The 26,871-nt window shown below is 39.8% G+C and overlaps 1 protein-coding gene across 1 annotated transcript in view; it reads right to left on the bottom strand.

The window, feature by feature from the left end:
- The window catches only part of SLC6A5 (solute carrier family 6 member 5), a 63,850-nt gene extending 37,415 nt beyond the window's left edge, over nt 1-26,435 (bottom strand). Inside the window, exons 1-7 of the mRNA XM_074227565.1 lie at nt 25,932-26,435; nt 23,541-23,679; nt 20,043-20,174; nt 19,275-19,448; nt 10,806-10,947; nt 8,394-8,526; nt 3,523-3,657 (exon numbers count right to left, since the gene is read on the bottom strand). Of these exons, the coding sequence (XP_074083666.1) occupies nt 3,523-3,657; nt 8,394-8,526; nt 10,806-10,947; nt 19,275-19,448; nt 20,043-20,174; nt 23,541-23,679; nt 25,932-26,435 (1,359 nt within the window). The remainder of the gene's footprint in view (nt 1-3,522; nt 3,658-8,393; nt 8,527-10,805; nt 10,948-19,274; nt 19,449-20,042; nt 20,175-23,540; nt 23,680-25,931) is intronic.
- Between the last annotated feature and the right edge of the window lie 436 nt (nt 26,436-26,871).

Below are 26,871 nucleotides of genomic sequence, written 5' to 3'. Positions count from 1 at the left end.
ATAGATTTTGCACAGAAAATGACTCCAAGTGGACTAACTTCCATCAGATGAGATCTATAAATAAAGAATCAAAGTTAGCTATCTTTTCTGGAAGTTTTTTTCTAACACCTTTAGAATAAAACCCAGTAATTTGGCAAATATATTTATTTATTATTTGGAGAGATATATAGCTTTTATAAAATCTGTGTACAAGGGGCGGCTAGGTGGCGCAGTGGATAAAGCACCGGCCTTGGAGTCAGGAGTACCTGGGTTCAAATCTGGTCTCAGACACTTAGTAATTACCTAGCCATGTGGCCTTGGGTAAGTCACTTAACCCCATTTGCCTTGCAAAAAAAAAAAAACCTAAAAAAAATCTGTGTACAAATTACTTCAACCAAAATATAGAGAAAAGCAGTTATTATTGACCTAGGATTTTCCTAACATTTCTCCTGCTTCAAGGTTTTGACTAAACCGTCTGGGAGAGTATATACTTTGGCCTAATCAACAAAGTTCTACTCTCCAATTAGATCATAAATAAGCTTCCCATTTTTTTCCTCTGTCACCTGGGGGAGAGGAATGAGTCAAATGTGTCACATAATAGGATCTGAGACTATTCTCTCTTGCACAGTCACCTTTCTACTCAGTGGTCTCACCACAAGAATTCGGTCCTCAAAAACAGCTATCCTTATCTCTGCCTTGCTCAGAGTGTACTGTATAATGGATAAGACTGGCTTAGAATCAGGAAGACCTAAGATTCAAATCCTGCCTCTGAAAAATACTGGCTCTGTGACTCATGGTGAGAATTCATTCACTATGAATGAGTCAATGAATCAATAAATGAAAGAATGAAAAATATTGGGCTTCAAACAAATCCCTAGGACATATCTATATAATTATAAACAAGTCATGATGATGGCAGTCAGTTCCCATAACAAGGTGCTCCCATTTTAATACAGCTCTTCTCAATGATGATTTTCCAATCTCCATCCCATTGTAATGTGGCTAACAAAATGTCTTGTCACCTAAATGTATAGCCTTTAATCACCCTTACAAATCATTGGAAGGATAGCAATGGGTGAGATCTGTAGACTAACACAAGTGTAGGAGAATTTCACATTTATTTCTATAGTTTTTATTAAAAAAAAAAAACACATTTCTAATATTGTTATTGTTAAGTCCTATCTATAAGTGTACTTCCACATGCATTAAATTGTTGGTGTGTTTACCTGTTCCTAAGTGACAATGGGGAGTTTACCTCAGACAAGGATATGTGAATTAATGATGGACCAAGATATTTTGCCTCTCTAAATCTCAGTTTCCTCATTGGTTAAATGAAGAGCTTGACTTATATGACCTCACAAGTCCCTCCCAAATCTAAATTTAAGATGCTATGACACCAGGGGCTCCTTAACCTCACCCCTTAGACTAACAGAATGGCACAGCCACCCTGATTGGATGGACAGGAAACTGCCAACTTTAATCCTTCCTGGAAGTGACCTGATAATATATCTAAAAGATACTTGGGTCTTGCCATTTGGACCACCACTGAACTCTAAAGACTGCTAGGCTCTCTCATCCACATTGCAGCTGAATCTTCCTATGGATGCATTTTATCCTCCAATTACAATGCAAGTTCCTTGAGAATAAAGAAAAATACTGTCTTGTAGTTAGATCCTTAGCAGGTTTGGGTTTATAATAAATTCTTAATAGATGCTTTTTCATTCATTAGAGAGAGGTGAAACTTGGGAATATATTGTCTTGTCCACTCTGAAAAGCAATGTCTGGTACTTCAATGAGGCCCAAGCACATATCTGTCAGGATGAGAATGAGACTTGCCCTGTGCCTGTTTCTTCTTATTAAATATGACAAGAATAGTGACTAGCACTGTCAATACACAATAAAGTTCCAATCTCCAGTGACAACGACAGGATAATCCTGTCCTGATTCAACAAGTGGACCAATGACCCTGGGCAGAATGCCAAAAATTCACAACAAAGGAAGCAATGGAAGATGGTCAGCTACAACTACAGGGACACTGTCCTTTGCATCATGGACTCTTGTCAGATGCCAGCACTGCAAAAGTCTGGTCCAAAGTAAAGGCCAATGAGAGTAACCTATCAACTAGGTGCATTGTGTTGGCTGACAGATGAATGGAGCATAAGCTCCTTCCTGCTGACAGCCTCCCTTCTGTAGTACTACTTCTACCATCTGAATGGTTCACCTCTTTTTTTTTTTTAGATTTTTGCATGGCAATGGGGTTAAGTGGCTTGCCCAAGGCCACACAGCTAGGTAATTATTTAGTGTCTGAGGCCAGATTTGAACTCAGGTACTCCTGACTCCAGGGCTGGTGCTCTATCCACTGCACCACCTAGCCACCCCATGAATGGTTCACTTCCATGTCAGCTGCCAAAGCACATTTGCAAAGCAAGGCTTACCAAAGATGCTATCTTCATATTTGCAATCCTAGGGATCATGCTAACTTAGATCTAGAAAAGACCTTCAATGTCATGAAGTCCAGGCCTCTAATTTTTTAGATGATTAATAAAGTGATTAGTCTGAGGTGAACAAGTAACTGAGCAAAAATTTCAAGTCCAGGTCCTCCCTCTAACTCCAATGCAATTATTTCTTATTGCATCGTAGTGAGGCACTGGACATATACCTATGTATAAATTCCATATATAACAGAAACACAGAATTAATCTTTTTTTTTCTGAAGCAAGGAAAGTCCTGTCATTTAAACAATTAAATTAAACAATTAAATCTTCATATATTTCCTTTTCTTGTACAATTGGGTTTTTGTAAACTGGGAGTTCTTAAAGTAGGAACACAGTAATGTATTATGAGCAAAGTTACAACTATGCATTCTGTGCCCACTTTAGAACATTGAGAGTAACTAATTGTTTGATCCCTTTGGAAATATAATTGCTTCATGGTTTGCTGGATACAGTTAATTTCCAACCTGTGTAACTTGGTTTCATAGACATAATCATTATTACCCTACTGACATCATGAAATAGTCTGACTATCATCAAGGGAATTTCATTTTTTATTTTAACACTATCACATAACCACATATGAGGCATGAGATTTGAAGGCAATCCATAGAACACTCAATACTCATTACTTCCTTGTTTTTAATTCCTTTTTTAATTAAAATTTTCTAATTGAATAAATCTATTTCCATGGCTACATGAAAGTGAAAATAATCAATCAACTGACATTAATTAGACACCAATTATGTACTAGATAGTATGCTGGACAGTGAAGTTATAATGACAGGAATGAAACTGTCCTCGTTCTCAAGAATGGACATCCACAATCCTCCAGATCAACCTCAAATGATTTCCCAGATTGTAATGGGAAAGAAAGCAATATGCCAAGCTGATACTAAATTGGTTCTTCCACTAAAATAACTCAGTGCCTCAGGATCTCATAGCTGGAAAATGGTAGAGGCAGGACCTAGATCCAAGTCTTCATGAGTCCAGGTTGAGTATATTCCACACTGCCCCACATTACCTTTCATAAGTGAAATAAGGAGCTTACTGTGGCATCGGTAAGTTTCTCCCATTTGGGCGTAATGAAGTACCAGATTCCTGCTCCGGCCCCTGGCAAGGTAACTCCTCGAATGAGTAGGATCACAAGCACAACATAAGGGAAAGTAGCTGTAAAGTACACCACCTAGAAAGAACAACAAACAATCTTACTCTGAATGAAATGGGTCAAGACTTTGGTGGCACATGCATTGACACAGCCAAGAATGATTCCCTTGGAGGTACAGGTAGAAAAGTTGTCAAGATAGCAAGTCTACTACTAAACCTGATGTTAGAAAGAAGAGGGAGACCTGGAATGTTCTAAAATTCTAGAGCAAGTGTCCCATGACACTTACATAGGACGTGAATAAAAAACATAAATTTTAGTTAACTATAATCTTTTTTGCAATCTTCTCTGTTTTATTTTGTGGATTTTGTGGACTTTAAAACATTATTTTACAAAGGGCTTCAATCACCTGCTGAAAGGGTCTCTGACACCAAAGCTTAAAGATTTCCTATTCTAGAGGAAAGCATTTCTTGTGTTTAGATGACTGAGGATCAGGAATATTTAAACGGGAGAGAAAACTTATCTCTTATGCAGAAAGGGGGGAAAGACAATGAATCTTCAGTCTATCGGTAATCCTGATGTCAAGAATGTGAAAGAGGCATGGACAATGTCATCACACTAACAGAGTATCCATCTATGTCACCCCCATAGCACCTACAGAATTTGAGCACTCAATCTAACTTCCATCAAGCTCTCTCCATTCTCACACTCACTACAATTCTAAATAGCAGCAGATTTAGAGTTCAGAAAATAGATGCCTAAAGAGTAGTAAAGGAAGAAAAGAAGGAAGAGATGAGTATGTATTTGTTGCCTGTATTGGTTTTTAGAAAAGTCAGTAGTCTGTTAGTCATGTCATTCCTAAGAGATCTGGGACTCTAATTACTACTAAGAACTAGGGATCTTTTTTCTTTTTTTTTTATTTTTTAGGTTTTTGCAAGGCAAATGGGGTTAAGTGGCTTGCCCAAGGCCATACAGTTACGTAATTATTAAGTGTCTGAGGCAGGATTTGAACCTAGGTACTCCTGACTCCAGGGCTGTGCTCTATCCACTGTGCCACCTAGCTACCCCGGATCTTTTTTCTTATAGTGTCAAAGTAAAGAAAGAGGAAACTTTCTTTATCAATTGAAAAGATAATGATGCTTTGGAAACTAAAAGTCAACCAATAGTTTACCAGTTTCATTCTGATTTCTTAGTAAGTATAATCAGGAGAAGAACACAGTTATATCCAAGTATAGCAGAAAAAAAACATTAAAGGAAATACAGCATGAATCAACAATGCAGTAATAGAGCCTTATTTATTTATTTCAAAGTAAACATGCTATTGGGAAGGATGAACAGAATGAGATCAGTTGGAAATGATAAGATGAACTCCATTGTGTCTTGGGCAGCTAGATGGCACAGTGGGGTAGAGTGCCAGTCCTGAAAGCAGGAAAAGCTGAGTTCAAATCCAGTCTCAGATAGTTAATAGCTGTGTGACTTGGACAAGTCATTTAACTCTAATTGCCTCACATTCAGTGCTATCTCCAGTCATTCTGATTCCTATCTGGTCACTGGATCCAGATGTCTCTGGACCAGAAAGTAAGGCTGGTGACTTAGCACAGCATCCCTTCACTCAAATCTAATTCATGAGAATGTCATGACATCTTTTCTCTAATGACACTTCTTTGAGAATGAAGGACAAGCATTATTATCATTATTGTGTCTAATTCAGGACTGAATAACTTGAGAGAGAGAGAGAGAGAGAGAGAGAGAGAGAGAGAGATAGGGAAGAGAGAAGTTAATGATGCACCAAAGATGACTAAAGAGTTGGAAAGCAAAAAACCTAAAACTGTATCAATCTGACCTAGAAAAGAGGTTGAAGAGTGACTTCAAGTTCAACCTACTTCAATGGATAGAGTATATAAGACTCACTAAGTAAAGCCTGAAATTCAACCACTACTACATAACCCTTTCTGTGTCTGGTACCTGTTAAAAGAAGTTTACAGATGATTCCTTGTGATGACCAAGCTCTATCTTCAAAACTATATAGACATTCTCCTTCTTTCAAGAGAAGAATAGTAGACTAGACTTGCTACGTGTTGCAATGTGGTTGCTTTGTCAGTTGCTCCAAGTTAAATGGCGTCAGAGCTAGAAATGATCTTTGAGATCATCTAACCCAATTTACTTATATGACAGACAAGAAAACTGAAGCCTGGAGAAAGTATGTGGTTTGGCCAAAATCATGAGTAAATAGTTAATAAATGGTAGAATCAAGATTTCAACTAAGATCTTGTGACTACAGTTCAATATTCTTTCCACTGTCCCATGTTTTTCTTTGTGATGAAATAGGGTTGAAGGTTAGAAATTATATGGGAAAAATAACCATGTTAAGACCAAAAGGCAACAATAAAAGAGGAGAATATATTTGTTTTGGAGGTTTTTTTGGTCTAAGTTAGTGGACTTTTTTGTTTATTGTAGAGCTAATTTACAAAGAATAGCCACGAAGTATTCTAAATCTCCTTAAAGGTGTCCAGGAGAAAGTAAACTCATTCTCAAGCAGAGAAGAAAAAACACAAATGTCTCTGTCATTTTGCAGTGACATTGTTCTTAGAATTTCAATCACCAAATATTTCAGCAGGTCATTCACCTCTGTTCCCAGGTACTGCATCATGATTAGAACCTTTACAACCTTGGCCAGGATAATGGATAGCAACTTGTCATTTCTTTTAAATATTTCCCATTAAAGTAATTGATTGTTGATCTCTCTTTGGAAATCCTTCCCAGACAGGCAGAGACACAAGTTAATTGCCCTGAAATAAAACACCAATCTGCACAGTTCCATTAACTATGGTCCCTGAAGGGCTAATACCAGAAACTACATAAAACTCAAGAATTCTGACCATATTCCAGGGTGGAAAGAGGAAGTGAACACAACACTCTCCTAGATAAAATCATAGGATGTCAGAGATAGAAGATACATTAACATTAACTACTCCAACTTTTGTATTTTACGTATGAAGAAACTGGAGACCAAAGGGAATATGAAATTTGGCCAATATCAAAAGTTAATGACAGAGCAAAGAGAAGAATCTGATTCCAAGTCTAATATTCTTTTGATTTACAGTCAAATGAGAATTTGGCAAATTTCCATGTTCCACCAGTTTCAAATTTCTCCCTTTCCACTACCAAGGTCAACATTTTCTAGTTAGCTCAATGTCCTTCAGTTTATCAATCAGTCAGGACATATTAATTATATTTCTTCTCAGACAAAAAGCCAAGACCTAGAAGCTCCTCTCCTTCCAATTATGCCTTTCCTAGGCCAAATGTCTCTGAATCTTGCAAGACCATTCCCACAATTGGTCTTTCCCAGTTCTCTTTTTTGGATTACCACTGAGCAAAGACTTCATTGGCTTCTGCTGAAAAGTCATTTGGCAAAAAATGATGGCCTAATAGATCCTAAAGAGGTTATGGAAACATAGATGATGTTTACTGACCCAATTAAAGGCTGAGGGTTCAAATCTTCTGATATATTAAAACTACCCCTTGGGGAAGTATAAAATCAAATCAGGAGACCTGGATTCTAGTCCCACCTGTACCAGGAACTAGGTGGATTTTTGACCCAATATGTCACTTCCTCACTCTGGGTCTCTGTTTGTTTATCTGTAAAATGAAGGAAATGAGTCATAGGATCTCTGTGCAATGGAGATAAGTTCAATAACATCTTAGAAAGTTCATCAAATCTTTTCAATGGGAAGGAAACAGGCTATCAGCAAGCCCCCAAATAGCTGAAGTGAGAAAAGTGAGTCCAAATCAAAAGAAGACTGGAGTTCTCTAGAATACAAGGACAGAGAAAGAAGATACCAAAGAAAGACCTCACAATTTTGTCTGACATTTCTTAATAAAGAGGTTGTTTGCTAGCATGCTTATTTTATATAGTCATACTTAAAACAGAGAATCTTAAACTGTGGTCCAAGGTCTCCAAAGATAGATTTCAGGGGATCTGTGAGCTTGGAAGGGAAAAATAAAGAAAAATTTACACCAAGCTCTAAATGAAATTTAGCAGTTTCCCTTCATTGTGAATATAGGCCTCAAACATAAATGACAAGACTGTCAAAATGACTATAACACAAGAACATTAATAATCTTTGCTTTAACAGATCTCCTTAAATAAGGAACAAGAATTTAGAAGCAGGAGGTCAAGAATCCCCTCTCAAAAATAAATACCATGCCATTCAAAATCCACCATTCTATTTATATGTCCTTGGCTCTTAAAGGAATTTTGGACACTCCTGTTAAATACCAGGTACTACAACTGAGCAACTAACATCCAAATTATCAATTCATATTTGATGAAGACTGGTTAACTGCAAGCTGAGATGAAGAGATGCCAGGCCAGGATTATCAAAAGAGACGTAGGTTAGGTTCTTGTCCTTCATTATTGAAGAAGACCAAAATGACATCACTAGGTTTGAGACAAATTATAGTGTGTCCGACTGTGGCTGATCAGACCAACATCCAAGCTTGGAATGCTCTACTATAGGTTGGGCACAATAGTTCATATGAACACCTGGGGTGGACACTCTAAACTTATGGATATCAAGTTTCTTTTGAGCAATGAGAAAGGTGTAACGAAATTGGAGTTGGATGGCATGAGGGGACCACTCCATCTTCTTCACAGTTCTTCACTGGCCTTATTTCTTGGTGAAAAAGGATTCATTTTTCCCCTCCCACAGTGATGTCCAAGTAACCAATTACATCCCAGAACACTTCCCTTAGTGACAACTATAGTTGCCTTACGATCAGAAAATTTGCTTTAGTAAGTAAAGAGTAACTCTTACTTTGCCTGATGTCTTGATGCCCTTAGCAAGGGAGGCATATACAATCACCCAAGCCAGGAAGAGACATACGACTAGTGGCCACCTGATCTCACCAGGGTACTCAATCCCTGCAGAAATCTTCAACACAAAATATCTGAGAATCAAAAGAAAAAAGTAAGTTAGACTACAGTCACCCAGCAGAGGAGGTTTGTAACACTCCCAGAGTCCCTGAGGGCAGAGAACTTTAGATTGATGGGTAAGTAGGATTCAATGATTTGAGCAAGGGTTTGATTTTACCCATTCAGGGGACACTCAGGATATCTTAACAGTTAAATCTAACAGTAAAACAGAACAGCAAAATTAACTAAGGAATAGAAATTCCTTGAAGACAAGAATTCTTTCCAATTGTTTTTGGACCTACAAGACTTTGAACATTTGTTCATCAGGTTGGTTAATCCCTATTTCTTCTCAGAGCTGAGTAACTCTTTCTGTGTATACATCTGTTCAAAACCATTTGAAAGTATATAACCTTCATAAGTATGGTCAAGAGAGTCTCATTTAATTTTTATTAAGTGTCTGAGGATCATAAATGTGAGTACCAATTCTTATTATCTAGTGACATATATGAGGATATGTATTGTGGATATATATCTGGATATATCCATATACATATATATATATACATATATATATATATGTGTGTGTGTGTATGTGTGTGTGTGTATGTATATAGGGAAATAAAAATGTGTAGACATCAGAACATATCCAGGGAGATGTCAATATCTTAGCATGTTAGAAATAAATTTATTTGACTAAACATTTTTAACTTATACCAATAATGTTTTCTCAATTGGGGGAAGTGGGGTGGGAAGAAAGGAGAGAATGTGGAACTCAAGGTTTTGGAAGTAAATGTTGAAACTCATTTTTTCATTTAATTAAAATAAATCAGAAATATTTTCTTGTCATTTTCCTTTTTTTTGAAATAAAAATTCTAAATAATTGGAAGAACTATTTGAGTTCACCAAAATTTTGCCCTAGTAATATTATTATCATCATCACTATGATTAATAATGATAGCATTACCAGTGGTTGTAGTTTTGGGGAGACCATCAAGGTATGTCATTTTTGACAGATAAGTGTAATAAAGGCAAGAAGTGAGAATAAGTACAAAATGAAGTTTCTTATAGCCAGCAACTAGAACCGTATGCACTGAAAAGCTATAAATCTGTAAATCACAGCTTAATGTATTGTTTTATTGTCTTTTGGCTTATATTGATGTCAATTAAATTTAAATGCATCTGCCTCTATTTGGAGAGTTGAGAGGGTTTTGATCATGTATCAGCACCACTGACAGTTGTCCCAGACTTTACTTAATCTGGATCTCAATTTGCATTTCAAAGCAGAACTTCATGACATGAGCCATAAAAGTGGTGACTTTTTTGGAATTAACTCCCCAGAATGGTTTGAAGGGAACTAGACCGTCAATCTGAGATTTCAAAGGAGTTAGAAGGAAAATTCCAACCCTAAAGATACAGTGACCTTGGGGAGAGGGTGGTCTAAAGAACAGACAGTCCTAGTTTGAGGATTTCATCTGGTTTAGAATTGATTCGGAGTCTAGGCTACATAACCAATGGTCATAGGCTATCCATGGCTTGTCACAGTATGGTATATAAAAAAAAGACTAAAATCTGTGTGGTAAAGGAAAAGCGTACTAGAGGCTGCAATCCAGAAGATGGTAGCAGAGAGCAATTTAGGAAGCACTGCAGCAAAGACACCCAGAAGATGAGAACAGCATGATGACATCACCAGTGAACCACATTGCTCTGTAGTGTCAGAGGCGTGAATCGCCGGAGCCATAGAGGGTGTCCCAAACACAACCAGGAATGGGATTCTCCATGTGTGAGGCCCTTTCATATGTGATCCATGAATATACTACACTGGTGACATAGTATCCTATGGGAGAGAATACCCAAGTAGATAAGAAATGTATATGCTCTTGATATCCAATTCACTACAGAGTTTGAATTATCTTTTGTTTTGAATTAATCTGTCTTTCCTGGTTGTCTTAGCAAACGTAAATACATCAGGAGGGTTTAAGACCTAAGACTTGGAATGGCTGCTGACCCATTGAGTGCCTCAAACTAACTTGCTATGTGTGAGAAGATTTGGAGGGATCCTTCAATTTACTCATTAATCATTATCATTCAAAGTAAAGAAAGCTCCAGGCAGCAAGCCAAAAAGGAAAACCAGCATTTTCCACTTCAATAAGGAAGATATGAGAGATGCGACTAATTGGTCATGGGACCCTGGCCTCTGATATATAGACTAGGGATCCTGGCTGACTCTGACATGGGACTGTTATAAGTTCAACTGATTTCACATGTTTTCTTTAGGGAAGGGAATTGAAAGTCCTCCAATAAATGTCCTTCTTACTTGAAATACTCTTCGCTCCCACTGACGAATGTCTTGTTGGCTTGGTTGGTGAAGTTAACCATTGTCAAGTTTGGATAGGCAGTCATACAGAAAGTTGAGTTCTTAATTTGTATTTTTGGATGATCACCAACAAAACAGGAATCTGTTTGGGAGATGAAGAGGGAAAATCAATCAATCAACAAACATTCATGAATTACCTGCCATGTGTCAAGAATATAATCAGGGACTAGGAGTGCAAAGATTAAACATTTAAAGGAAAAAAGTTTTTGCATATTATCAAGAAGTCTAAAAATAGAGATCAAATATAGTTGCCAAATACAATGATTTCAGGAAAATCTGAGTGACATCCTCTAGAATTAGAACAATTAAACCTCTTGAAAGTAACCAAAAGATTCAGAACACTGGGTTTCAAACCAATGAGAAACATAGTTTAGTAAACATTTATTAAGTACCTACTTTATTCAGAGCACTGTGCCAGTTGCTAAAAGCGATTTTAAAAAACTACATAAGGCATGGAAACCTAGGCCAAAAATTACAATACACAATAAATGAGACAAACATTAGAGAAGTACAAAACAAAGCGTTTTATCAGGTTCAAAGGTAAGTGAGTGTTACAATGAACAGGGATACGTTGGTAAATATTTTAAAAATCAAGTCTTGGGGAAAATGTATGCATAAGACATTTTTAGGTTTAATCTGAATAGTTAACATTATTTCTGTCATTTTCTTAAATCTATACAAAACAATAAAATCAAGCTTAAATCTAGAAAATAGAAGAATAAAATCGAATGCCAGATTTGTAGGTTTGTATATTTTCCAAGGATAAATACTCACACATTACATTTAACAATCAGCTCTCATTAGGCTGGTTCAAGTTACTTCTAGCACATGATGAGGAAAAATGAGGGAAGGCTTCATTTAACTTGTGGCAGGTACTTTAAAAGATAGCCAAGAATTCAATGAGAAGAAGGAAAGAATGACCTAGATCTAGGAAATGGAGTGAGGAAAACATGAAGGCAGGAAGTTACAGAATATGTTTTGTGGATAGAGAATAGTTCCAGTTTGGTTAGAAAATGATGAGTGCAGAGAAATAATTTGAGCTGAACCTACGGAAGTAGATTTAATGGTAGGGTGTGAAATACTTTGAATTCGAGACTGAGGAATCTAAACATTATTCAAGACACAACAGGGAATCATAGAAGACTTTTGAGTAAAAGAGTAATATGACCAGATCCATGTACTAGAAAGATTAATCTAGCAGAAGTATGAATTATCATCTGGAAGGGAAAGAGAATGGAAATTGAATAGATGTGTTAATAGGTGGTAGCAACAATTTAGGGAGATAGTAATAATATTAGCCTTTACTGAGGAGGTTGCTGTGGAAATGGAGAGGAAAAGACTGGTAAATCATTGTGCAATGATAATTGCCATGACTTGTTAACTATAAGCTCTGAGATGAGCTACAAGAAATTACCTTTGTTGGAAACATTTCCATTTCTATTTCCTCAACATTTCTTGAATTTATCCCGTCCTTTCCATCCAGTTACTAGATTAATTCTGATCCTCATCACCTCTTGTCTAGATTATTGCAAAAACCTCTTCATTGGTCTCCTTCCCTCAATTCCCTCCACACACCAAGTCATCCCCCAAAGTACCACCAAAGTGATTTTTTGTAAAGTACCAGTTTGACCCTATCCCTACCCTATTCGATAAATTCTAGTGACTCCCTATTAACTCAATGACCAAACACATACTCTTCTGTCTGTCTTTTAAGGTTCTTCACAACCTAGCCCCACTTCCCTTTGCATCCTCCTTTCATACTGCTTCCAGTAGTCTAGCCTTATTGACTCACCTTAGTTTTCCTTACAAACAAATCTCAATTTTCTGTTTCGATACCTTTGCTCTTGCCATCCCCTTTCACTGGAATTCCTCCCTCCTCACCTTTGCCTCTTGGAACTCCTGGCTCAAGACACAGATCAAGTCTTCTGCAACGCCCTAGTCCTGGTCTTTCTAGCCTCTAATGGCTTCCCCTCCAATAATTCATTTTTTTCTGATTCAAATATAGGTTATGTCACACTGCCCAGGGGAATAACCATGAAGTCCTTTCCAGCTCTAAATCTATGATATGTAAGATTACACAGTTTTCCATTAAAATTTGAGACCTTGAAGCTAGTGGTTGTTCTGCTTTTGCCTTTGTATACCCAGTTCCCCACTAAGTGACTGGCATATAATTGATACTTTAAATCTGGTGATTTTTTTCCTTAGTTTTTGAAGAGTTGGATTTGAGTGGGGGAGCCACTATGCTAATTCATCTACCTTATTTTCTCCTCCAGAAAAATCTGAGTCTAGTGGCCAGACCTGAACCAAATGAGTGGAGATGGCCCTGGATTCCAGGCAATCAGGGTTTAATGACTTGCCCAAAGTCACACAGTTAGTAAGTGTCAAGTGTCTGAGGCTAGATTCTAACCCCTGTCCTTCTGATTCCAAGGTCAATGCTCTATCTACTGTGCCACCCAAAGCCCAAAGAAACGAGAGTGGGTTGTCATTTCCTTTTTCAGTTTAAGAAATTGAGGTAAATAGGGTTAAGTGACTTGCTTGTGGTCAGACAGTTAGTGTCTCAGGCCAGATTTGAACTCAGGAAGATGAGTCTTCCTCTTGACACTAAGCCCAGTGCTCTATCCACTGTGCCACCTAGTTGCTATTTGGTATAGTAGAAAGTCACAGGACACTTCTTTCCTTTAATTAATCTCATTTAATCCTCACAATGACAGTTGACAACTTACTAGATGGAAGTGAAAGTGTACCCAGAGAGAGGGCTTTCTTAGCTATGAGAGGAGTCGTATTATTATTAATTATTATAATTATATAATATATAATTATCATATTAGTGACCCATTTTTACAACAAAAGAAACAGAGGTTGAGGAACTTGCCCAGAGTCACAAGAGATTCAAAAGGATTGCAAATCCAGTGTTCAGTATGTCACACTGCCCAGAGGAATAACCTTGAAGTCTTTTCCAGCTCTAATTCTATGATATGTAAGATTACCCAAAGAATGAGTGACGGGGGCGGCTAGGTGGCGCAGTGGATAAAGCACCGGCCCTGGAGTCAGGAGTACCTGGGTTCAAATCTGGTCTCAGACACTTAATAATGACCTAGCTGTGTGGCCTTGGGCAAGCCACTTAACCCCATCTTCCTTGCAAAAACCTAAAAAAAAAATTAGTGACAGAGCCAGGTCTGAAAATAAAGTCTACTGTCTCTTGATCCAGTACTATTTCCTCCTTCTAGTACAGTCTCCTAAATCTGCTTTTTCCAGTATAAAACCGAAAAAGCATGTATTAAACAATTCTCTCCTGCCATGGTTCAGTGCCTTTTTCCCCTTAGCTTCCCCATCTCCTCCTAGTTCTACTCTTCAAGCCATGAATCAAGATTTCCTTATATAGCCATGTAGTAATGACTTGCTGCCTTCCCAGTCAGCATCATCAGGGTGCTGCTAAACAGAAGGACAAGGAATTCCAGGTAGATTGATATCATAGTCATTAAATAGTTACCTCAGAAACATTTGTTCACCAATGCCCAGGTTTATAGATAGATGACTAAAACCCAACAAACGGGCATCTCTGTAATTAATGGAACAGGCAGCATTTCCATCTAAAATGATACAATGGGGAATAAGCAAATAGGGAATCCCTTCTGAACCTAGGTTGAAGCAGAGAAACAAGGGGGAGGCATTGGAAAACCGTGTGCCTGCAAGTCACTGCCTAGATTCTGTCTCTCAGGGAGAGCTGGGAGGAAGGCAAGGTCACTGCTTCTGCTGCAGTGCACCATGCTGCGGTACCACTTTCTCTCCTTTCTGTAGTATTCCCTTTCTACCACCAGAGGACAAACGAGAGCTTTCCAGTCCCTCCAACCCAGTGCTCTTTCTCCAGAGAGCTAACTTCCCAGTCTTGTTTTATGCAGCTCACCACCCCTAAACAAAGAGGAGAAACAATGATCACGTTAATTGGGAGACTGGAATTATGCTTATTGAGGCAATTTTTAATAAATGGAAGCATGCTATTTCTTAAGACTAGGGAGGAAATGAAGCGTTTAATTAAAGTTCTAATTAAAAAGAAGATATATTTATATGTTTAAATTAGGTCATGTTTCTATTAATCTTTTGAGGGCAAGGTATGCAGCTCCCTTTCTTCCAAAAAGGACTCACATTACAAGGAAATTATTCTATATTCTCAATTCAGCAAATATTGATTAAGCTTCTAGTGTGTGTTGAATACTCCTAGAGAGATGCAAAATTTGGAATCTGCCCAGTCCCAAGACCTCAAGGAGGAGTAAGACAGAAGTAAACTCCACAATAGTATAGGATGAGTACATTGCAGGGGGGGGAGACAAAATGCTACCCCAAAAGGGGAAAGGTATTGGGGGGAGACTTCCTAGAGGAGATAGCATTTGAACTGAACTTTAGAGAAAAGGAAGGTATTCAACAAGTGAAGAAAGACAGAAAGAATAGTTTAAATGAAAGGAAAGAGAGAGAAAGAGAGAGAGAGAGAGAGAGAGAGCAGTTTGCCTAAATCATCAAATGCATGGAAGAATAAAACTTATAGGGAATAAAAGGTAACATGAGACTATGAATTTGAAGGCTTTGACTGGGCAAGATAGAAAGCTTGGTCTTTGCTCAGAAAACAATAGGGAACCACTGAAGATTTTAGAGCAGTGTGCAGTTTAACTAAGATCCTTCCCATCCAATCACCAAAGGTTAGTTAGACCAGAGCAGTTATAAAAATACCTGAACTCTATATATCAAAGACCTACCAAGAACTCTGGAGCATCACAGAAAGTTGGGAAAAGATTGAGAGCTATGAAGGCTTCCAGAGAACATCTTGTAACATCCATTCGTTTTACAGATGAGAAACTGGCCCAGAGAATTTAAAGTGACTTGCCCAAGTAGTAAGAAATAGAAACAAACCTTAACCCAGATCCCCTACCTCATTCAAACCCTGACTACTACATTAAGTTTCTGTGGGAAAAGTTTATAGTCTATCAATTTTCACCCTCTTTCTCATAATTCATCTTCTGAACAACACAATTTACTTGCCATAGATGCTAAATGATTGAGTCCTTTAAGGAAAGGTTCATGTTTTAAATCACCTTGATATTCCTGTTCTCAATAGGATTCTGCAAGATATCCATAGTGTCATTGCATAGAATCATACATTTAGGGCTAAAAGTGACCTTAGAGGTCATAAATCCCCTCATTCTAGGGGCGGCTAGGTGGCGCAGTGCAGGGGCAGCTAGGTGGCTCAGTGGATAAAACACCGGCCCTGGAGTCAGGAGTACCTGGGTTCAAATCCAGTCTCAGACACTTAATAATTACTAGCTGTGTGGCCTTGGGCAAGCCACTTAACCCCATTTGCCTTGCAAAAATAAATAAATAAATAAATGAAATCCCCTCATTCTACCAAAGGGGAAACAGAAATACCACAAGGTTAAAAGAGGTACCCAAGGTCACACAGGAATAAATAGCAGAGACAATATTTAAACCCAACTCTTAAATAATAAATATATATGCATATACATACATATATATATATATATGAGAGAGATGAACTATTTTCCCATTATATATTAAGCATGCTAAGCTTGTCTTTCCACATAGACTATAAACTTAAGAGGGGGGGAGAGGAAAGGGGGAGTCAATCTTTTATTTCTTTTCTCTTTTGCTCTTCTTCATAGAACCAAGATTGAGTGATGGGCAGTACAGAAGGCAAGGCAGGAAAGTAGGCTAAGGTATCTTACCCAGGAAAAAAGGTTGCAAGCTAGGATACATTTTTAAAATGACTTATTCAACTTTGAATACAGTTTTAACACCAGAAAATCACACTTTCAATGGCTTATAGTCATTTCAAAACACTGATGATAAAGATTTATACATCCAATTAGCAGTAAAACAGAGGACCCATCCTTATCAAACAGTACCAACTTCACTAAAGCAACCTTTTCTGGAAGTCAGAGAATTTACACTTAAAAAATACTAATCAGGATTCTCAAATCTGTTTTGACCCCATGATCAAAATCATGAACTAAGGCATCTATGAAAAATAACTTTACTTCACTTATGAAATGATGAATGCTCCTGAAGTCACTGCTTCTTGAGAACCAACAGCTATTAAGATGTAGAGAGAGGTTGAGCCATTTCTACCTCCAAACTAAAGTAGAATGAGAAGCACATTCTTTTTTTTTTCCAGTAAGGCAATGTGTGTGAGTGACTTGCCCAGGGTCACCCAGTTAGAAATATCAAGTGTCTGAGCCCAGAATTGATCTCAGGTCCTTCTTACTCCAGGACCAGTAACATATTCACTATAACACTTAGCTGCCCCCACACGTTCTTCTTAAGAGAAAATATTCTGTGGTCTTTTAATACTAAATGCTTAATAGTAGGCTCTGAATTTGATCTTTAGGTTCACAATGACCACAACTCTAGCCCAGAGTCCAAATCCTGTAGTGTCTAAAAAGAAATCATCTTGATGAATCAGATATAAGACTCTCTGTTGCAAACTGGCATTTCCTTGGAATTCCTTTGGCCTCCAAGGTATAGCTGTTTATGAAATAGCCTCATAGCCTGCAGGGCAAGATTCCAGGCTAACTAATATTTCCTTTAAATCTAAAATGGCCTGAGTCCATTATTTGGTTTGATTCCTGCAGCCAAAAAACACGGAGAATATATATTCAGGCTCCCATGCCAAGGGCAGATGGCTAGGGGGGAGTGTAAGAACAGCTATAGATCAGGGTGTTTTCTGACTAGTAGTTATGGCAAGCAGATTTTTCAATTTCATGACTACAAAGAAGACTGAACACACAGTCCCTGGAAGTGCCAAGACCTCATAGTAGCTTGAGGAAAGGGCCCCCAAATACAAAAGCAGTATTTTTTTTTTTTTGGTAAAAAGAACACTAACTCTGGACTCAGATTCAAATCACATCTCAATTCATATAACTTTGGAGAGACCACTTAACCCCCTTGAGCCTCAGTTGTAAATGAGCAAGTTGGCCTAGACAACTTTTAAAATGCTTTCTAAGGTCTATGGTTATTGGACAATGATGTCTTGAGTTTGACCTCCCTGATCTTTCAATGTAAAAGCTCTCTTGAGAAATAGAAACAATTACTGGCATATTTATGTAACACTTTTCTCTAAACAATTATAAATAGGTTTTGCAAGTGCTATCATGATTTGACAGATGAAAAAAACTGAGGTTTAAAAAAGGTTTTGTGATTTTCCAAGGGCACCCAGCTATTAAAACCCAGATTTCTGAACTGTATCTTCGCCAGTGTTCTTTTAACTAAACCATACTGGTGACAAACTGTGTTTTCTTATGCAGGGGATTGGGGCCAGAAGCAGGAGAAAAAGAGTCATCTTTCCCTTCCAAATCACTCAAAGGTATAAATAATACCTCAACGATATTGAAAGGTAAGGAGGTGAGAGGAGGGTGGGAGTGGGGCCCTAGAAACAATTCTAAGTGGTCCTATCAGCTATAGGAATCCTATCAGCAACAGAAGAAGCAGTCTAAGATGGTCAAATATATAACAAGGAGATATCAGGGAATTTTCAAGAAAATAAAAGAAATTTCAAAGGAAATTGTCATTAATACTAATATATATTCATGTTAGTATCATATTCCCATCATGAATATACAAGGGTATACAAAGTATTATGCCAGGGGGTAGCTAGGTGGCACAGTGGATAGAGCACTGGCTCTGGAATCAGGAGTACCTGGGGTCAAATCCCACCTCAGACACTTAATAATTGCCTAGCTGTGTGGCCTTGTGCAAGTCACTTAACCCCACTGCTTGCAAAAAAAAAATAAAAAAATAAAATAAAATAAAAAATAAAACAAAGTACTATTCCATCCCCTTTCATGCTAGCCTCACAAAAACAACTCATATCAGCCACCTGACTTGAGATCACATATATTCAGTAGCAGAGCCAGGATTTATGTTAAGAAAAACATGTTAAAAGTATCATATCCATTAGAAAATCACACAAACCCTTCCTTCCAAAGTCAGCAAGGACTCAGAATCAGAGGAAGTGGGTTCAAATCTGAGCTCTGCTACTTAATATCTGTGTAATACTGGACAAGTAATTTAATTTGCTGGGTCTCAATTTCCTCACCTCCAAATAAGAGTGCTGGACTAAATGATCCCCATATTTGCAAATAAGTAAATTTTTTTTTATCCAGTGACTTGATGCCCAAGATCTTTCAAGTGTTAATTCAGAGATGGAAAATGAATTAAAATAATCCCCATATTTTCAGTTTCTTACTGTCCTCCCCTTAAAGACAGCTCTTTTCCTACATTTTTAACCCCAACCCTTAAACAAACAATTTTCTTTCAGGCTCAACTACTCATATCAGAAAGGGGTTCCTATATAAAGATCTTAAAAATTCAGAAATCTTCAAATATGGACTGATCCAAACTTACCTAATAAAAGTTTGGTTTTGTCTTTGCAATCTGGTGTGTTCCATGGGTTGTTGCAAGAGGCCCAAGGTAGCACAGACACAAAGGAGGCAAACAGGTAGAAAAGTGTGTAGCATATAATTACATTATAGTATATGGCTATTAGGACTGAGATGATCAGCATAGCGATGCCACAGCCTAAGGATGCAAACATAGAAGGTTAGTAATCACAAATAAATCCCAAAGATCCCATCCCCCTCCACTCTACCCTACCCCACCCCATCCCATCCCCTCCAGACATTTGCCCTCGGGGATCATCGTGGGAGAAGGGGAGGAGAACAAGGGGACATAGAGTAAAGAATCTTTTGCAGTAAAAAACTTAATAGTGGAACAAATTAAAAACAAACTATTAGGCTAGCTGGAATCTTTAGGATGTGGGTTCAGGATTGAATCACCTTCCTGATGTTGGGGACTAAGTGAAACTAAGATTTGGGAATGAGGCATCCTTCCTGGAAATTAGGAGCATGACTGAATTTGGAATGCAGTGGGGCAAGTTGGGAACTGGCATATGCCCATGGGTAGAACTCTTTGCTTTAGAGTTGATGGACTGGAGATTGACTATCCAAGGTCACTGTTACATGATACCAGATTCTGGAGCTACAATTTATAGTAACCATTCCAAAAGAAGAAGGTTGGAGAGAGACTGAGAGGTTCTTGGAGGAAGAAAAAGAAACCAAAGGGATAAGTCTGTGTCAGGGGGTGTGTGTGTGTGTGTGTGTGTGTGTAGCTCACCTTGTAAAGCAGGTATCGCTTTCCAAACAGACACAGGGCCCTGGCTAGCAAATTGCCCCAGTGACACTTCCAGAAAAAAAATGGGCAGACCGGCCAGGGCTAGCATCATCAGATAGGGAATGAGAAAAGCACCTTAGGATATTAGAGAAAGACAAGAGAAGAGAAAGTAAGAATGTGCCTATAGAACTGGGCAGGAAGAAGAGCACCTGCCCATCTTGCACCACTATACCTTAACCCTTGGAGTAGCGCTCAGATGGTTTATATCTTTGGATTCATCCATCTTATACAATATTTTAATACCCTACCTCAACTCCTTTATAAAACATATCTAATTGAATTGATTCATTATATGTCAGTTCAATTGTTGCTTTTAATGGAGTTTCAAAAATCTTAGGATAATAGATTCCAAACTAGTGTGGACTTCAAAGGATGACATTTTAATGAATAAAATCTTGGGAGTTTAAATGACTTGTCCAATGTCACTAAGGTAATATCAGAGGAAAAAATTTGAACCCACATGTTTTGGTTCAAAACCAGGTCATTCCGCTATTTCATGCTGTTTCTTGATTTGGGGTTTCGAATTAGCATTCAAAAGATCACTCTTGTTTAGGAGGACAATCTTAAATCTGAAAGTCTGGGTACTTGATTTCTAAAGTCATCTGAACACCTTGCACATTTCTGCAAAGTAGAATAGTTCATTAGTCACTAATGTCCTAAAGAGGGTTTTATTGCATGTGGGGGGATGTATTGGTTGCTTGGTTGGGTTTTGACCCGAAGGTCACTAGTGATGGTAGTGCCAGGGAAAGAGCTGTGGTAGGGGTCTGGAGTTCAATAAAACATCCAAGGCAGCCTGGCATCTTTAGCTAGAGTATCTTTCTTTCCATTCTAAAATACTTGAACTTCTAACATCTTGGTTTCTTTTGAGAATGAAAACCAAGTCAAAGTGTCTAGGCTTTTAGACTATGATTTTTTTTTTAATTTCTTTTAAACTCCACTGTTTGGAACTGTTACCCCACTGTTTGGAACTGATACCTATTAAGAGTTTACTAGAAGTTAATTGACTGTCGGATCATGGACTATGGTCGGGAGAGCATTGACATTGGGAGCTTGGTTCCGAGATCCTTGGATCCCTGTGATAACCCAATCCCAGATTAGAGAGCCAGTCTGGGAAGTCGGAGAAGGGGTACAGGCCGGAAGGGAGGGGAGTCTCAAAGACTAGGTGGTAGGTGCAGTTCTGGTTGGGCAGACTCAGAAATCTGTAATGAGCAAGCCCTGCAGTGAGCACTGACTGGGGCCCACATAGACACCCCTCTTCCACCCCAGAGATCTAAGCTCTCCTTTCCCTATAGTCTTTCAAGAAACCCCTCAGGGGCTGCAGTCCCTCTCCCCAGCCCCTGCCAAGCCAAACCCCAACCAAAGACAGCTCCGAAGGTGGCTTTCCCGAACCGCAGTGCGGAAAAACGCTGAGCATGCTTTATTCTAGGGGCTTCTCCTGCTACTTGTCCCCGCCCCCACCCCTACCGAGGCAAAAAAAAGCAAACGATTGGCTCAGCTCAGGGGCGCGCGGGAAAACAGCCAGGCCATTGTACAAGGTGGATTTAAAGGAATCTTCCGGGCATCTGATTTTAGTAGAAGTTGTGTCCAAATTTCCATTGCAGGAAAACCAGGCAAGCTAAATAGACAAATATTCCATCACTGCAAGGGAGCCCTATAGCTGGGGCCCTTCACCTTTGGGGGATCATGGACTCCTTGGGCATTTTGGTGATGAACCTTTCATAAAATCGTGTTTTAAAATACTTCAAGGAAATGCTGAATTTCTATTAGAGAAGAGGGAGGAGCGGAGCTGCAGGGATTTTTTTCACCATCCATATTTATAGTCTCTACCTTAAAAACTCCGGATCCATAGAATTACATATAAACTATCCTTGAGGAATGCTTAATTATTGGCATTCCTGCATGTCCTTATAGATCTTGGCAAAAGTTGAGTCCCTGAGTTTTATATGTTTGGGTTTTTTTCCATTTCGAATGAAGATTTCCCATTGTGAGGAATTCTTACTGTAGAAATTCCCTCAGAGATGCAGAACACAGCTCTGTAATTCAGTTATAGAGAGAGATGCTTAAGGAAATGAGAGGATAAGTGACTCACCGAAGGTCTCACTGCTACTATGCGTCAGAGGTGAAGCTTGAATCCAACTTTTCTTGACTCACTTAATCACCTTTCTGGAATTTTTTGTGCCCCTCAAAATTCTGCCAGATGTGCAACTTTTCGACAATGGGGACACACTGGCCAATCAAAGACCAGTTTCTATCCTTTCACGTTCCTAGAAGCTACCTTCATCCTCTGAGGAATCAGGACTCCAAGACTTTCTCCAAACGGAGAATTACCAAATATTGGGGGTTTTGAGAACAGCCTTTTCCCTAATGAACACCTTGAGGGTGTCCGCTGGGGAACGAGCTGCACTGGGGGCTTTAGACTTGGATCTGCATTTTAGAGCTAGCTCGAAAGTGACTTGCATTAACCCCAGGACATTGGAGATGAGATAGAATGCCCATTCCAAAGCAAGCCTCGAAAGCCTTAGCTAGAGTGAGAAATTGGGTGACCTCAAAATTTGCCACATTTTCCGGTAGACGTGGAAAGAACTAAGGACAGTCTAATGGGAGCGGGTTAAGGGAGACTTGGGAGGCCAAGAAAGCAGAAGATTGGTTCTCGACTGTTGGAGGGTGCCTCACCCCACTGAGAAAAAGTTCCCCTTTCCAAGAGTTCCTTTGACTCTCGAAAGGTGAAAACGATGAAAATCGTTTGAGGTTCTCTTTAGAGCACTGAAAAATGTTTTCTGCCGCTGTTTATATTTGGCTATGCAGTCTTCTGTATTCCAAGAGACTAGCCTCATCTCATCACCCCATTATTTATTATCAAATTGATTAATGTAGCTACTCACACCAGACAGCATGGGACCAATTCAGATCAGTCAAACAATAATAAAGTGAACTGTTACTAACTTCTCTTTGGGAGTGGGAATCTGCGGGTTATAACATTTTGATTTAACTGTGTTCTGGCGGGATAGGTTTATTTAAGAATCCTTTAGGATTACATAGCCCAGCTTCAGCCTAAATGGTCCTTGATTCGGAAAATGCCTTAGTGATAGACTGATAAGACCCAACTGCTTCCTGTGTGGGTAGGGGAGGAATGAGATAAAGAACGCTGTGGTCCCCAGGATGGTGATTATTGAAGCAAATCGACCCACGCCCCCAGCCCAAACCTCCCAGCTTAATTTCTCATGCTCAGGATTTTAATGGGTCCTACCTGGATGGGGAATCTAAATGGATTTCCCTGGTCAGTGTTCCTAGATTTCCCCGATAAGGAAACTAGCAAGAGACAGGATGGGAGTCAGAGCCTCAAGGTCTGTGGGAGCAGCCCAGCACACCTCCCCAGGTGGAGATTCAGTCCCTCCCACACCCAGCAGCCCCTACCGGAGGAAATAGAGCACAAAGTCCTACCTCCCCCATTCTGGAAGGCCAGGTACGGAAACCTCCAGACATTGCCCAGCCCCACTGCATACCCAACCATGGACAGGATGAAGTCCAGTTTGCTAGACCAGTTCCCTCGGGCTTTATTCTCATCCCCTTCATCGTCCTCCTGGAGGTGGAAAAGCACATTGGTCGGTCCCATAACCACCCAGTGTCCATTCAGCAAGCAAGCCCCTCATACTCCCCCTTTCATTCATCACCCTCCAATCCCATTCCTCCCTCTTTTATCATCCCCACCCCCCACCGATAAACCCTGACCCAAGGCAAAATGGGAAAGAAGCCCTCTCCTCCTGAATCGCTGTCTCCTCCTTTAGCCTAGGGACCTTAAATGAACAGTTTCCCTAATAGGACTGGGTGGGGGTGGGGGAGGGATGTGCTTAACTACGGTTGGAAGGAAAGGAAGAGTTGGAAGGGGTAAGGGGAAACTTTTAGAGATGGCGAAATAACCTCCAATATAATTTCAGGAAAATAGAAAGGCAGGAAAGTACATTCTGAATTGTGCAAAACCTCAGGTCTTTCCTTGAATCTGATTTTTTGGAAATGGATATCTTAAAGAATCCTTGCCCAGAATGATGAGACGGTTCTCTCAGAAACCTGCATAACAAATCAAAGTTGGGGGGGGGGCATGTCGTTAGACCGAAATTTTAGGGCTTGACCATCTTTCCCTTCAATCCAGGATATCAGTATATCCCAGAAGTCACCAGCCTGTGTTCTATGACCTTTTTCTTTTTTTGGAGTGGGTTCCAAAAGAGACCCCGTTATTTTGAACCTCTGCAAAATGTGCTAATTTACAAAGGAAGGTGCTAAGGAAAAGGCGGAAAAAGAAATTCAATGGGAAGGAATGAAGAGAAAAGGAGAAAGCAAAAATTGGAAAGAATGGGTACACAGGATTGGGGATATAGGTCTTAAATCAGGCAAAAATAAGGACTAGATATTTCTGGTGTATTTCTCTCTCTCTCTCTCTCTCTCTATTATATATGTGTGTGTGTGTGTGTGTGTGTGTGTGTGTGTCTGAGAGTGGGGAAACAGAGAGAGAGAGAGGCAAACAGGAAATGAAGCTCTGCCTTGTTCATCTAGGAAAGGAAGAAGACTTTAGAAGTAGAAAGACAAATAAAAGAGGTAGTCTTTCTGTCCATCTGCACTTTGAAAGACTCAATGGCCTTGATTCTGATTTTCAAAGGGAAGACCCAGAGTATCATAAAACATCTTTGTCCCATGGGAATTTGTTTGTTTGTTACTAAAATAAATGGAGGGAATGTGGCCTGTGCCTTTATCCTCTCTATATCGGTACAATCCCTGCTTCTTGCAGAGAAGTGATATTTAATTATCTGAGTCAGAGATGGGGAAGAGGGGGGAAGAGGGAGGAGGCCAAAGGAGCATCAAGGGGAGGAAGAAAGAAGGGATTCTCAAATGAAGGACCAGGAATTCAGGGAAGAACAGATGGTTAAGAGAATTTTAATCTCAAATCTTGCGGATAGGATCACCTGACAGTCTTTGCAATTCTCAATTTTCAAACTCCTAAATACAACAAGACCCTCAGCAGCTTTGGCCAATGACCCCAGGAACCATTTACCTGGTTAGGGTTCAGGCAGGAAAGAAGTTCAAGGGAAAATAATGGAAAGGGAAAGGAACTGAATGAAGAAAGGCATTTAACTGCCATAGGGAAGGGACAAAGGATCTACCATACTTTCCCCCAATTGTTTCAAGTGCTACTTCTAACCCCTCAGTATTTATCTACCTTATATGGGAGTAAGATTGTTGGGGGGGGGGAGGAAATGCTAATCCTTCACCACCCTGAAATTTTCAGTTCATTTAATTCATAGGTATGGGTTCCTTCTTTTTCTCCTATAAGATTCCAAGCAATGGTAGTACTGGAACAAAATTAATCCAGAATGGGGGGAGAGGGCTATACACTTAAATGAAGTGGCTCTGCTGTGGACAAAAAGACTACTGGGGCTCCATCTCATATTTTGGGGTCACCCCACCCAACGGGAGCTGGGGGCATGTCTTGAGTCATAGCAGCCTATCTGTGCCTAGCAACACTTCAGCAGATCTAAAGCCAAAGATTGGGTCCGCGTCGTTATATAGCATGGGTTGGATCCTTTGCTCCGTTTCACTGACCTGGAGGCCTAGGAGTATTCGAAGCCCCCAAATTTCCTCCAGCTGCACCCCCCAATTCACCACAGGGCAAGACTCTTCCTACTCTGATTTCAGCTTGACATTTGGCAAACCCTTATTCTCCTGGCTCTGTGCCCAATTAGCAGAAGCCGGGCAGTGAGGGACCGAGGGCAGTGAAGCCTGAAAAAGTCTTGCTGGCCTGAGGGCGTTCGGGGAGGGAGAAGCAGAAAACAAACTTACCGCTGGGGTAGAAGTAGTCGTTACACTGCCCGGCAGAACCGAAGTGATGCCGTCTGTGCCCAGCACCACAGTGCTCTGGCTCATGTTTATCCAACCTGCAGCCTGGGCACTGTTCTTCTCCAGCGTGCCCTTGCCCTGGTTTCCGCTCTCATCGCCTCCAACGCTGGCGCCTCGAAGGGCCGGAATCCTGCAGTGCTGAGCATTGCCTGGGCCCGGACCCCCTGTAGGGGGGATGGTCTGCAGGGCATGGGCCTCGATAGAATCCTGGCGGAAGGCAACATCTAGTGGCGCCCTAGCGCTGCAGATCCCAACTTTGGTCCGCTCTGACTCGTAGTTTTTGGCTTCTTCCGAAAGGAAAGTTTGGATACCATTGGAAGCCGACTTGGCAATCCTAGGAGGCTGGGAAGGGGCGGCAGGGGAAGGCTCGGGCTCCGGACTGGTCCTTGTCCCTGAGGAGCCTTCTGGGTTTCCCGAAGCCTCCAAGCTATTTGCAAGTGCCTTGTTCATATCCTTCGAACCCGAATAATCCTGAGAACACAATGTCACTTTCGAGTAAAAAAGAAAATCACAGTACTTTTGATGTGTATCTGTACACACAAATGAATATTCTCATAATTTTATAACCGCCTCCAAAATGGCTAACAAGTTACTTTGGAGTGAGAATTTCGTCTATGTGCCTATAAAGACAAGTCAATATTTTTCAATGACTACATCTCATGAATAGGCTAATATAGCTTTCCAGTTCAAGGGTGAATTCAGAGTGACAAAGCCTAAAGGATGATTTGGGGAGAAAGGGCAGTGGAAGATAGGAGTGAGAGGCGGGAGCAAATATCTCTACAGCAGTATGCTGCCGGGCTCTTTGGGTTTCTCAACACGACTGTAGGGTGCCTGCTTCCCCCATCACCAGTGTAGAAAGATTCTTTAATTTTCCGCCCCATTTCCT

Source organism: Macrotis lagotis, chromosome 3 (assembly GCF_037893015.1).
Source record: "Macrotis lagotis isolate mMagLag1 chromosome 3, bilby.v1.9.chrom.fasta, whole genome shotgun sequence".
Classification (NCBI taxonomy): domain Eukaryota; kingdom Metazoa; phylum Chordata; class Mammalia; order Peramelemorphia; family Peramelidae; genus Macrotis; species Macrotis lagotis.
Note: the sequence above shows the minus strand (reverse complement) of the source record. Positions and strands in the feature narration are given on the sequence as shown.